Below are 12,820 nucleotides of genomic sequence, written 5' to 3' on the forward strand. Positions count from 1 at the left end.
AGATGGTTCGGAAGAAGTGAAGGTTTGCAAACATGGTTTTGCAGCTGGAGGTGGAAGAAGAGGACATAGGATATGTCCTATAGCGATAGGACGAGAGGAAATGGCCTCAAGTTGCGCCAGGGGAGGTTTAGATTGGATGTAAGGAAAAATTTCTTTACTGAAAGAGTGGTGAAACATTGGAACAGGCTGCCCAGGGAAGTGGTGGAGTCCCCATCCCTGGAAGTATTTAAAAGACGTGTAGATGAGGCACTTAGGGACATGGTTTAATGGACATGGTGGTGTTGGGTTGACGGTTGGACTCGATGATCTTAGAGGTCTTTTCCAACCTCAGTGATTCTATGATTCTATTCTATGATTCTATGATTAAATTCTTGGTTACAGGTTTCCGCATTTCTTGAAGCAAAGTGCTTAAAACATCAGTTCTCCCACTGGAATTCCTCATTCACCTGTCAGCTTGCCTCATTTCCCTGTCTGCACAAACCCCAGCCTTATACTGACATTTAGTTCAGCTTCAGCAGGTAGAGAACAGTCTGTTCGGTGAAGAACAGACACTCATCTGGCAGGAGCGGTGCTGATTCCTCCTGCCTAGATACAAATGCCTTCCTGCCTCCCCTGCTTCTCTGGACACAGCGTATAAACCATCACCTCCAGCCACTCCTGGTCTGTTGTTCTTCATGACACAGTCACACATCCTCTTTTCCACCAGTGACCCACAACCGGGGCTTCACTGCAACATTGTGGACAGAACGAGGAGGAGAAGTGGCGTAAACTAACTCGGGCTTTGTACTAACTGCAGGTTCAGCACACGTGCTCCGTTACTGTAGTTCAGCTTCATGCAGCTCCGTGAATCTGCAGTGCTTTGATCACACAGTAGCATCTCTGTCCCCTTAAATATTTGCATTTCAGCCTGTAGTGTGAGCTACATGGAGAAAATGTAGGGACTTGGGGCTGAGGTGCTGGGAAATTCCAATGAATTCTACTTGGGTTTGTTTTGTTGGTTTTTTTTCAGGTGACCTTAAACAATGTGGAAGTCTGCAGTGAAAACATCATGACCCTAAAGAAGACTTTGGAGGTGCGGTCTGGATTCTTTACTGTTTTTTTCCATAATCAAATTTGTAATATCCTCCCTTGGGGGGGTCAAATAAACCATCTGGACTTCGCTATGCGCAAGTCCCTGAGGTCTTTGACCTCCAGCCTTAGGAAAGCAGTTTTGAGCTGGCAGAGCAATCTCCAGCTGATACATCAGCAGCAGCTGGAAATACCAGTTCCTCCAGCTTGACCAACCTGGCACAGGCCGGGAGCCAGTGGAATAAAACGTGCATCATTGAGAGGTTGTGGTTCTCTGGTGCTGGGCTAGATAGCCCCTGGCTCCCATTCTTGCTGTCCTCTCCCCAGCTGGAGCCAGCAGCCTCTGCCTTCACAGGGGCAAGAGTTTGGCACCTGTCCTAGCCTGCAGGTGTGCTGGTGGGCAGCCAGAGCTCAGCAACGTGAGGGGATAGAAACTGTCCGGGTTATTAATTTGCAACTTGCTCGTGGATCTCTTCCCTGCAGAGTGACTGCAGCAAACTGCTTAGCCAAGGCTTTGGGGGTGAGCAAGCGCAGGCCAAGATTGACAGCTGCCTCTCTGACATGGCTGCTGTCTCCAACAAATTTCGTGACCTGCTGCAGGTGAGTGTCTTGCCAAGTTGCTGCTGGCCTCCAACACTGGCTGGCCGGTGTCTTCAGGGAGAGCTCAGGCAGGAATCATTTCAGCCCAAGGCCTGGGCCACGTCTGACTCCGGGAGTGCTGGGTAGGGGCGCAGGAGGGAGTAAATCAGTCAGCTTTGAGGCATGGAAACAGATCCAGCCTGTTTGCACAGCCGCACCAGCTGGCAGCTGCATAAAAAGCACTGGAAGCAGCTGCAGAGCCAGGAGGAACGTTGCTCCATTTGTCCTTGCTCAGCACAGAGTCATAGTTGGTTCAGCATTTTCAGGAGAAGAAATATTAATAGCATTTCCATCTCCTCCGTTCTCCCTCGTGGCACAGCATGTGTTCAAGTTGTCCAGAGCTTCACTAGGTAACGCTGATGACAGGCTGTTGGTAGAGAAGAGCTGCTCCTCTCTCAGGTTTCTTTCTCCTTTCCCAAATGGAAATACTCCCCGGCAGAAGGCTCTCTGGCTAAATCCACTGTCTCGTGTGGCATGCTGGGGCCTGTTGCCCTGAAGTTTCACAGTGGTCTCTGGCAGGGGAAGGAGCAGGAAGACCTAATACCTCCTGTGGAAAGAAACCAAGCAAAAGAGAATATTTTGAACCAGGTTTGCCATCAGCTTTGTACTTCACAGAGGGGCCAGACCATTTTTCGTTTGGCTTTGCAGTTCACTGCAGCCAGATGCCTTCAGACCGGTGTTGTCAGCAAACCCTCTTGAGGCTTGTGGTCAGTATGGAAACCAAAGAGCTTATCAGTAAGGAGTAAAACTCTCCAGTCTAGCTTTACTGCAGTATTAAAACTGGCTGCAAAGCAATCAAGAGGCTGAGCAGCAAGCTCCTGCGCTGCCTGAGTCACGCGCACATTGAATTTGCCTTGGAAAAGGACAACTGCCGAAAGGGCCTGCTCAGAAATGCCAATTTTAGTTAAAAACTTCCATCAAATGCCAGGCAGTATCGGTACCTGAATAGTTTCATGCTGGGTGAGCTTTCTTGACATCTTGCTGAGCCAAATGGAGCTGGTTGGCAGGAGAGGGCTTTCAGAGAGCTCTCTAGCATCGAAGCGGACAGAACAGCCTTTGCTGACAACCTGCTGCTCGGGGGAGATGGCGTGTGCCGGGGTTATGATTAATTCAGGGAACTAACTGTGGTTATGGCTTTTATCCTCCTTTTAGCTTTTCCTACTGAGCTAAGCTGCGCTGGAGGTGGGAGGCATCAGTCAAGTCCAATCACAGTATCCTCCTGGCTGGTGCTGAGTGGAAAGGCTGGTGTTTGTGTCCTTCCCTACCCTGGTGGGATGTCAACTGAATGCCTCTCTCCTGCCAGGAAACCTCTGTAGCTGTGTGGGCGGGGGGGGGTGGGTGGGGAGGAGCACGAGCCCTTCAGACCAGGCTGCAAGTAAACACGATGGCAGCTTCTGGGCCAACATCTTTCCTCTTCTTGTCACGATGTCCTCAGAGCCCTCCAGCACCGGGAGAGTGTGGGATCTGGGACTTCTGGGTTCAGTTTCCTGTGCAAGTCTGTGGGTCGGTTTCCCCAGCTTGCAGTGAGGATGGGAGGCAGCACAAGACAGCCTGGCTGTAAAGGTGTGTGCCGTTGGACGTTAGCTGTGCTCAGTCACTCTATCTTCTTCCTGTCCCCCTCAGGAAGGTCTCAACGAGCTGAACAGCACAGCCATCAAACCCCAGGTGAAGCCCTGGATCAACCTATTCCTCTCCGTCTCCCACAACATCGAGGAGGTAAGGCTCAGCGTTCTCTGCTTCCAGCCGTACTTCTGCGCTCTCCATCTTCTGCTCAGCAGCACAGTCAGAGCAACGGCTGTCTCATTCCCCTCAGTTCTCCACTGTTTCCTCGGCACAGAGCAACAGTAAAATACCCAGAACTTGCTCTGCATCCCAGCCTGGAAAGGGTCATTTCACTCGAGAGGAGCTTGAGAAAACGGAAGGGGTGCAGTGCTGCTCCAGGAGGGACCTCCCTTCCTGTCCTCTGGGCTGTTTGCTTTGCTGCTGTTCACAGCAGGCCACGTAAACAACCCTTTTTGTATTTCAATGTCAGGAGGAGTTCAGCGACTATGAAGCTAATGATCCCTGGGTCCAGCAGTTCATCGTCAATCTGGAACAGCAGATGACAGAGTTCAAGGTGAGGGGGAGAGAGAGAGAGGGAAGGAAGGAGGGAGGGACGTGGCAGCCTGCCAGGCTTTGGCCAGACCTCCACGTGGCATCTCCCAACTCTTCCCCTGCTCAGGGGAACGGCGGACAGTGATGTCCTCCGGTGCCTCGCAGGGCTGTTAGAGACCCAGTCACCCCCTTCTCCTGCAATTCTCAAAGCCTGCTTGCAAGCCCCACGTACGTGGATCGCTTCTGTGGCGCTCTCCCACTCGCTGAGCCTGCAAGTGATGGGTCTTTATTTGAAAGCTCTCATAGGCGTGGGTTTTGTGGACCTCTGCTCAGTTGTTCCTGACAAGAATGACACAGGTTTCTGCTTCCAGGCTGGACTGTCTCCAGTGATTTACGATACCCTCACTGGTCTTATGACCAGTCTCATAGCCATCGAACTGGAGAAAGTGCTGCTCAAATCCACCTTCAGCAGGGTAAGCGGAACACTGTCCTCTCCCCTGTAGTCTGGCTTGACTGCCAACCTTCTATCAGGAAACCCTCAGTAAAGGGATGGGGCAGGGCAGAGGCAGATTTTACACTCAAAGAAGCTCTGCCACCACTGGCGGCCAGCTCAGGGGGAGACCTTGGGTTAGCACACACAGGGAGAAAGTGTAGTTTGTGATGGGGCTGGGAAGAGCTTGCATCAATAAGGGGGCTGGCTTTTAAGGCAGGTCTGAACATAAGCCAGTTTTAACCTGCAATAAATGGTCTAACTGGAACCCTCCTGCTCGGGTTCCTCCCCCTGCTCCCCTGTAACTTTTGTTAATTGTGTGTTTGGCACAAACCCTGGGCCTGCTGGGAGAGTTAACAGAGCTCCCCCGGTCCCCACAGCTTGGCGGTCTGCAGTTTGACAAGGAGCTGAGGTCTCTCATAGCCTATCTCACCACAGTCACCACCTGGACTATCCGCGACAAGTTTGCCCGTCTTTCCCAGATGGCCACCATCCTCAACCTGGAAAGGGTGAGCTGCGCTTTGTCTGCTTTCACTGGGGGATCGCGGGAGCCCCAGCTGGACTCCACGTGGATTTACTGGGCTCATCCAGACGTTGTCACACCTACGGGGTACGGAGCAGCTGGGAAAGTTGCCCCATGCCTGATGGGTGTTTGCCTGCAGGCGTGAGTGGCAGGAAATACCGTGACTGTAGCCAGAGTTTGAACTCGCCTGCGAGGGCGGTTGCTGCCAAGTTGTCTCCTGCAGCTCTCCTCTTTCTCCAGGTGACGGAGATCCTGGATTACTGGGGCCCAAACTCCGGCCCGCTCACCTGGCGCCTTACTCCTGCCGAGGTCCGGCAGGTGCTGGCTCTCCGAATCGACTTCCGCAGCGAGGATATCAAGCGGCTGCGCCTGTAGTCGGTCAGTGCTTGGGTCAGCACCGCGCTGGAGGTAACGGCAGGACGGCTGCAGCCCTGGAGCCTGCCCAGGTCCTGCCCTGGGGCGGGCTGGCTGTTAGACGGTGTGGGGATGGGGTGATGTCTGCCCTTCTGCTCGTGTTCCTTGGTGCAAAGGGCTTTCCTGGGCCTGGGAAGAAGAGCCGCCATCCTTTTGTGTGAGCAGAAACAAGGCAGCAGAGGAATCTCTCACGTTGAGAGCAGCGTGACACTATTTCTCAAAACACGTACTTGTCTGAGGGACAAGCTTGTGCTAGCTCCCGCCTCCCTTCATTCTGCTGCCCTGCGGGAGGCCTCAGGTCAGGAAATTTGGGGGCTGTTGTGGTGTGGTTCAAATATGGGTCAGCAGAGAGAGCTCTGCCCGTGCTGCTGGGCACAGTTGCATTCCTTCTGTGCCACCAGTTTAAGGGTCAGCTACTGGAGTCCTACAAATCCTGAGCCCTGGCTCTCTCCTGGTGGCGATGGGGACCGTTCTGTTGAAGGGAAAAGGAATGATTTCCTTGTGGGGAGGGTGCTTGGAAAATCCCTAGAAAGCTGCTGTCGGAAGCGGGGCTGCGTCCCTGCTGGCTTGCTGTGCCCTGTACAGCTACTCTGTAAATAAACCTCGCCTGGCAGAGCAGCAGCCTCAGGTGGTGTGTCTGTGGGCCCGGAGGGAGCTGCAGGACAAAAGTTATGCACCATTTCTCCTCTTCTGCCCTGCGCCACGGCATCAAGAGGATCTTCCTGTCCGTCCCCCCGGCTGGCATTTGCACATCATGAGTACAAACACCCCCAAGATAGGACCTGGTGCCAGCCCGCTGCTTGGCTGCCTCCCGCGGCAGCGCTGCCCTGCTCTCCTCTGTCACCCAGGGCTGTGGAGGGCAATGACCAGCCCCTACGTGTGGGTTCTGCCTTACCCCGCACCCCTGGCACCCCAAAGGGCTTTGCCCCCGCATTGCTGGGCCCTTGCTATCCCGTGGGGAGGGAGGAGCCCTGCTCGGGACAGAGGGGCGTAAACACAAACTGGGAACAAGTCTTTTTATTCCGAGAGACTGCAGGGACTTCTCACTGCAGAAATAGTCTCTCAGCATGGGACAGGGACTTGATTCCACATTCAGGTGCATCCTTGGTGCAGGAGCGTTCCATGCCGAACGCGCAGTGCGGGCCCTGCTGCTGGAAGAGCAGGGAGGCTCCTGCTAGAGGCAGCATCACAAATGCTATTTCTTTCCCCTTCGGAGAACCATGAAAACCGGAGTGAAACCCCAAAATCAGCCTGGAGGTCCTAGCAAACTGTCCTTCCAGCAAGGCTGTCCGGGGACGGTTTTGCCTGCCCAGCTTGTCACAGCTTCTCCAGCCTGTGTGGTTTTGGGGGCAAGTAGCGGCACAAAAAGGCCACATCAAGACCTAAGGCAGCTGCTGGAGCTGGCTGAAGGAGCCGCCTCTAAAGCAGTGGGGATTTCTCTGCTGAGGAAGGCAGCTAGCTGCTCCCTCCCCTGCCCTGCATATCTGCCAGGAATGGGTCAGGGCTGAAGGCCTTCACACAGCCACGTCCTCGCTGGGGTGAGCACCGTCCTTTGGATCACATCCCGCAACCTCCAGAGAGAAACCGCCCGTGTCCACTTCGATGCTGTGGATGCTGAAGTTGCCCAGTCCCTAGGAAAAAAAAAAAAAGTTACGGGTTGGGCAGGAGCCAGCAAGGGACCTGTTCTCACCTCTCAGGTCCTGGGGAGGGCTAAGAGGACAACAAGCAATCTCATCCCACTCGTGGCGGGGGGAGATGCTCCTAGTGTTTGCGCTATATAAAGCAAACTTCTGCAAGCCGCCTGTGACAGCGAACCGCCTGGGAGCTCACGTCTCACCTCGGTTTTTGTCAGAATTTGCTGCAAAGCCTCTTTCTGCCGAGGGCCTTTGGTTAAGACGTAAAGGAAGCCGCCGCCGCCAGCCCCAGCCAGGCACTGCCCGTAGACATAGGGCCGGAGAGCATCCATCATGCACCCGACGGCCAGCGGCTCGCACCCAGGGGCCATGCATTTCTTCTGCTGCCAGTAGCGGTCCAGACACTTGCCGATGAGCGGCAGGTTACCTGCAGGGGAGGGGATACCGCAAACGATTTGCCTCCATCTCTCGCCCAAGGGGCAGAAACCCGTCCCTGCCTCTCCCGCTCAGCCCAAGCTAAATTCCGCCTTCTCGTCTACCCAATTCCTGCCAGCTCTGCCTGCCGAGCAAGCAAACCCAGCCCTATCACACTGCTGTTTGTTTTTAATCCTCCACGGGGGGAAAATTTGCTTGCTTTAATGCTCCGGCTTCCCCTCCGCAGCATCCCAGCAGCCAAAGGCCAAATGAATCCACCGCACGGGGTAGGCACGGCCCCCAGCCCCATCACAGATGGCTCAGAGAAAATCAACCAGACTTGGCGTGTCTAACCCCTCATTCCTCAAGTCTTCACTCAAGCCTGAAATTTGGGGCATTGCCTGTAACGTGCCAGTGGGCCTGGGGGAAGATTTGAGGCTTCTGCAGCTGCAAGAACCTGCACCCCGCCAGCTTTTCTCCACCCCTCAAGACTACACAGACTCTCCCCGGGAAAGTTTGTGTTTCTTCAGTCATTAAAAGGGCCGGCCTGGCCCAGGGAAGGGGGCTCACACCTTGCCTCAAGGCCTGGGCACACTCCTCGGCATTGCTCACCAGCGCGTCGGCATTTTGCACGGCGGAGGGCAGCCTGGCGTACCAGTTCCTCACCACGTCCTGCAAGAGGCCAGAACATCCCGTCACCATCCTGCTGGCTCCAGCAGCACCCGGGGAAGTAGTGCTGCATCTGCAGCCTTCGGTGCCAGCCACCAAAGACCATGGGGGGAGCAGAGGCCAGAGCCTGCGGCACCCAGGGGCACCCAGGCGTTACCTGGAGCAGGTTGCGAGCCAGGCGAGTCTTCCCCGTGTACACCAGCAGCAAGTGATCATTGAGGGTCTGGGTAAAACCATCGGGCACCGGGATCTTCTCCACCTCCACCCTGAGTGGCAGCTGGGCCTTCGACCTCCCAATTTTGATGCCAGGCACGAGCCCGCCCACCTGGTCCTGCCAACCACCACCTGCAGGGCAGAGGGTCCTCAGCTGCCACCGGGCCCCCCCAGCCTGCAGGCTGGCTGCTCCCCCTGGCCGCTACCTGTCGTGAGCCTCTGCTCCAGGTGCAGCACGGCGTGGATGAGGGACTCGGTGCTGGCAGCCTTCCCGGCCGCCCGGTACAGCGATGCCATCACCGCTCCCGCCAGGATGCTGCTGGTGCCTGCAGGGAGCACAGGCAAGGCCAGGGCAGCGGGGCACCACGCGTGCCCGTGAGAGCCGGGGCCGGGCTCCCGGCTGCGGGGCAGCGAAGGGGATGCCCCATCTCGGTGCTGGCAGCGGGAGGGACTCCCCGGCACCAGCAAGGGATGCCCCAGCCCTTTCCCTGCAGACTTACCGAGGCCAGACCCGTGGGGCAGCTTGGACCAGGTGTGCACCTCAAACCCACCCCCGAAGCTCTCCATCAGCTGGGCCCGCAAGGGTTTCTGCGAGGGGAACTGCACGACCTGGGTGCAGATGAAGGCAGCCTTGAGCAAGGCTCCTGAAAACAAGAGGAGAAAGCAAAACTGATGCCTGCTGCGCTACCTGCTCCATCATCCCCAAAAAGGGCCACCCTGGGCTCAGGACACCAAGGGGACATCAAGGGGTACGGAGCCAGGCCGTGCGGCTGGTGACACCTCACCTGGCGCGTGCGGCTGGCAGTAATCCTGCAAGTGCTCCAGCTCCCGGCACACCAGCTCCACCGCTGCCTCGCTCTGTGGCGTCCCGCCGAGGCTGACGAGGCGCAGCTCCGGCTCACTGATGCGCCGCACCCGGGCGCCGATGGGCCGGCACCCATCCACCAGCACCGCCACATCCACCACGGCCCCCCCGTGCTCGTACGTGGTGGGGGGGGTGTCGCTCCAGCCGCCTGCCGAGGCTCACTGTCAGCTCCCCATGGCACCCCGACTTCTTTTCCCCCCCAACATCACGGGGGTGAGACATGGATCATCTGGCTGGGAGGATGCACTCACCAGAGAGGTCCAGGCGGGCCGGACACACCACCTGCACCCAGTGCCCCAAGGGTGGCAGCTCCGCCTGCCCCACGGTGACAAACTGGCATGAGGACATCACCGCCTGCCGGACGAGGATCTGCTCGGCCCCCTCGTAATGCCGAGCCGCTCTCACCAGCAGAGCCGGCCTGGGAAAAGAGAGATGCTGAGCCCGCTGCCACAGCTCCCCCAGTGCCAATGCCTGGGATGGGCAGCGGCTGCTCACCAGCCCCAGCCCCACCTGCTCATCCACTTCTGCCGCTCAGCGGCCAGCTCCTGGACGCCACCGGCGATGTCCCCGCTCTCCAGGCGCCCAAAAGCTGAGGCCCACTCCCTGTTGGCAGCGGGCCCGCTCCGCAAGCCCCCTTCCCCTCGCGCCATGCAGCCCAGGACGTCAGCGATGCAGGCGAGTGCCCGGGCTGCGATGCCAGCGTCACCAGCCGTGGAGGCAACTAGAAAACAAAAGGAGGCTGCAAAGCCATAGCCAGGCTGCGGGTTGCCCCGAACCAGCCCACTTCTGCAATAAGCCAGCCCCAGGGGAGAGGGACTCACATGGCTTGCGCCCACCCTGGCTTGTCGGATGCCCTGGGGGTGGCACCCCATGGGTTCTTGCAATGGGGGGTTATTGGAGGGGCACCGAACAGCCCCGATACCCAGAGACATGAGACACAGCTTGTGCAAGTCCAGCTCACCCTCGTCCAGCGTGCCCAGCACGGCCTCGTGGTAGCCCTCGTGGACAGCGCTGCGAGCGAGCGGCAGGAGGCTGCTGTCCTGGCGCCCCAGCAGCACCCGCCGCACCTTGTGCTGGCCCTGCAGGAAGAAGAGGGCCCGGCGGGCACCCAGCTCGGCCGCCTTGTCCAGGCAGGGCAGCAGCTCCTGCCAGGACATGCGCCAGGCTGCCCGCCAGCGCACCAGCCGCTCGCCGGCCACCGCCACCGGGGCCAACAGCCACAGCACGTCCTCCAGCCCCAGTGCCTTGCAGGCGTGCAGCACCGGGAAGAGCCGGGCGCTGAGCAGGCAGCGGCTCCTCCGCGGCATTTCAGCGTCCCAAAGGTCCCCTTCCCTGATGGAGGGAGAGCCCGTCAGCTCTGCCCCAGGGCTCGAGGACACCTTCCAGGAGGGGAGCCAGGACGTGGGATGGGTTGGGGTGGCTGTGACACCTCCCACTGCAGCCATCCCCAGGGGAGCCAGGTCTCCTGTCCCGTCCTGGCACAAGGCACTTACCGTATGCCTGTCCGATGGAAAAACTCAGCCCAGGGAACGTTCAGGTAGGTGGCCTCGTCGGCAGGGCTCTGCAGGCGGACGGGGAGGGGACGGTAACACCCCGGCTTCGCGGGGAGCCTCGCGCCACCTCGCTGCCCCCGTTACCTGCCAGTCGTCGAGGCGGCCGGTGAGCGTGAACACACGGCAGGGCAGGTCGTGCAGCCGGACATGGTGGCCCTGCAGGACGATGTCGCGCAGGGGACAACCCTGCAGGGCTGGCGAGGAGCCTGTGGCGAGGCCTGAGAGGAGGCAGCCAGGACCGATCTCCAGGGGACCCTGCGGAAGAGGCAGCAGGGCACGGAGTGGGGCGGCTGGGCCCAGAGCAGCCCCCAAACCAGAGCCAGACCCCAACCTCGGAAGGGGACAACCACCCCGGGTTTTGTCACGGGGCTGTGGAGACATGGACTGCGCAAATTCAGGCCAGGTGACAGCCTCCAGGGCTCTCGGCCATGATAAAGTACCCAAGGAGAGGGTCTGACCTGGTCCCCAGGGAGGGACAGCCCAGCGGTGACAGCCTCCTCCTCCCCTTGCCCGGGGAGGGTGACAACCACCAGGGTCCCCAGCACCAGTCAAAAGGCAGCCAGGAAGAAGAATCTCACCCCAAATCTCACAGCCGTGGGTCCCCCATCCCAGCCAGGGCCATCCCACCCCACTGCCCGTTCAGCGCACTGAGGACTCAGGGGGTCCCCCCTGGCCACGTACCTGGAGGTGACAGTGCTGGATGACACTGCCGGCCGCCAGCCTCACGGCTCCTTCCAGCAGGCAGTTGGTGACCGAAGAGCCGTCCTCCAGGAGCCAGGGACGCTGCCGGGGGCACAGAGGCACGTGGGACCAGGGTCCGGCCACGTGGCCCGGAGCGACCCCCCAAAAAACGGTGCGTGAGCAAGGCTGGGGATGGAAGGACGTACGTCCACATGGGAATGGGCTGTTTTGCAGAAGCGGAAGCGGCTGGCAGAGCCAGGCAGGAGCGTCAGGCTGCAGATGTGGTCGCTCGCAGAGGTGGTCATGTAGTCGTAGGATGCGTCAGGGATGCATGCTGCAGGGGAGCAGGAGAGCTGTCGGCACGCTGATGGCAAACGTGACTGTGCCTGACACCCGCGTGAGCCACGGGCGGCCAGGCTGAACATCCCCAGTCGAAGGGGTGGGGAGAGAAGACCTGGGGACCCGCAGCTGTGGGGAGAAACAGCCGGGTGCCAGGCCCTGACCGCCCCATCTCTCTCCAAGCAGGGGAAGAAAGCTCAGGGATGGGTCATGTCGCGTGCACCCACCGCAGCATCACTCACCCATGCTAAGAGGGAAGGCGCGGAGAGCTGTCCACAGCACGGAGCGGGCGCTCCTCACGATGGCGTCACCGCCACCCTTCACGAAATCCTCCTCCGTCATCCCCCCTGCCATGCACAGCACGATGTCGAAGAAAAGGGAGAGCTGGAGAGACAAGGGACCTGTTGGGTGCAGCTGGTCCAGCCGGTGCAGCCACCCTGTCCCCAACCCTGCTGCTGGGTGCTCCCCTCCCGCCACCTCTCCTGCCCAAATCTGGCAGCACAGGGGCAAACAGGCCCTACAGAGATGCCCAGCAGCGGCGCCCGTGGGGCAAGAGGTCCTGTCCCCCATGGAGGGGCTGTCACCTGGATGGGTGGTGCACCCGAGTCCAGCCCCATGTAGGTGCAGGCGTCCAGAGGAGGGACGACGTGGGTGGCCAGAAGCTGCTCGGCAGCATCCGAGGAGAAGAAAACCACCCCGCAGACCTGCCAGGGCACAGCGGGGCTGAGGCCATGGCCATGGTGACATGAGGGATGGGGCTGGCAGGGCCACTGACGCCTGAGTTATGCCATACCAGTGGGACGGTGCCGTCAGGCCCCGCACACTGCTGGATCTGGGCCTCCGTGCCTTTGTAGATGATGTCGTGCACCAGCCCCTGGGAGCAAGACCACCCCGACGAGCTCTTCAGGGTGCCCCAAGCCAAGCAGCCGCGGCAGGGCTGGGACCTTGGCACCCAAGGGACAGAAAGGGTGGGGACCCCTGCACCTCCAAGGGATGCTCCTTGAAGGGGGACCTGCTCCTGACCTGCTTGTCGGCGAGGTAGACCCCGTGGTTCCTGGCATACGCCTGGCTCCCGGGCACTGCGATCACTCTGACGCCCTGGAAGCCGTCCCAGTCAATCTCTGGGGAGAGGGACAGAGACCAGCGCCCGCTGGGGCAATGAACGTACCCGCACTGGGCACAACTGCCTGAAAACTGGGCCCACGGCAGAGGCGGGGGGGGGGG

General features: G+C 59.2%; 2 protein-coding genes across 2 annotated transcripts in view; one reads left to right on the plus strand and one right to left on the minus strand.

Annotated features, from left to right (window-relative positions):
* The window catches only part of COG4 (component of oligomeric golgi complex 4), a 16,407-nt gene extending 10,567 nt beyond the window's left edge, over positions 1-5,840 (plus strand). The window contains exons 12-18 of the mRNA XM_009290792.2: positions 1,010-1,072; positions 1,552-1,668; positions 3,331-3,423; positions 3,740-3,823; positions 4,173-4,274; positions 4,672-4,800; positions 5,055-5,840. Of these exons, the coding sequence (XP_009289067.1) occupies positions 1,010-1,072; positions 1,552-1,668; positions 3,331-3,423; positions 3,740-3,823; positions 4,173-4,274; positions 4,672-4,800; positions 5,055-5,189 (723 nt within the window). The 3' untranslated portion in view covers positions 5,190-5,840. The remainder of the gene's footprint in view (positions 1-1,009; positions 1,073-1,551; positions 1,669-3,330; positions 3,424-3,739; positions 3,824-4,172; positions 4,275-4,671; positions 4,801-5,054) is intronic.
* Positions 5,841-6,236: 396 nt separating this feature from the next.
* The window catches only part of FUK (fucokinase), a 7,405-nt gene continuing 821 nt past the window's right edge, over positions 6,237-12,820 (minus strand). Inside the window, 18 exon segments of the mRNA XM_019474992.1 lie at positions 6,237-6,859; positions 7,066-7,289; positions 7,849-7,948; positions 8,103-8,290; positions 8,365-8,484; positions 8,659-8,802; positions 8,944-9,171; positions 9,275-9,441; positions 9,534-9,744; positions 9,985-10,350; positions 10,506-10,569; positions 10,649-10,831; positions 11,258-11,359; positions 11,464-11,591; positions 11,839-11,980; positions 12,181-12,300; positions 12,390-12,470; positions 12,620-12,717. Of these exon segments, the coding sequence (XP_019330537.1) occupies positions 6,743-6,859; positions 7,066-7,289; positions 7,849-7,948; positions 8,103-8,290; positions 8,365-8,484; positions 8,659-8,802; positions 8,944-9,171; positions 9,275-9,441; positions 9,534-9,744; positions 9,985-10,350; positions 10,506-10,569; positions 10,649-10,831; positions 11,258-11,359; positions 11,464-11,591; positions 11,839-11,980; positions 12,181-12,300; positions 12,390-12,470; positions 12,620-12,717 (2,783 nt within the window). The 3' untranslated portion in view covers positions 6,237-6,742.

The sequence above is a fragment of the Aptenodytes forsteri genome, unplaced genomic scaffold, assembly GCF_000699145.1.
Source record: "Aptenodytes forsteri isolate BGI_AS27 unplaced genomic scaffold, ASM69914v1 Scaffold14, whole genome shotgun sequence".
Taxonomy (NCBI): Eukaryota; Metazoa; Chordata; class Aves; order Sphenisciformes; family Spheniscidae; genus Aptenodytes; species Aptenodytes forsteri.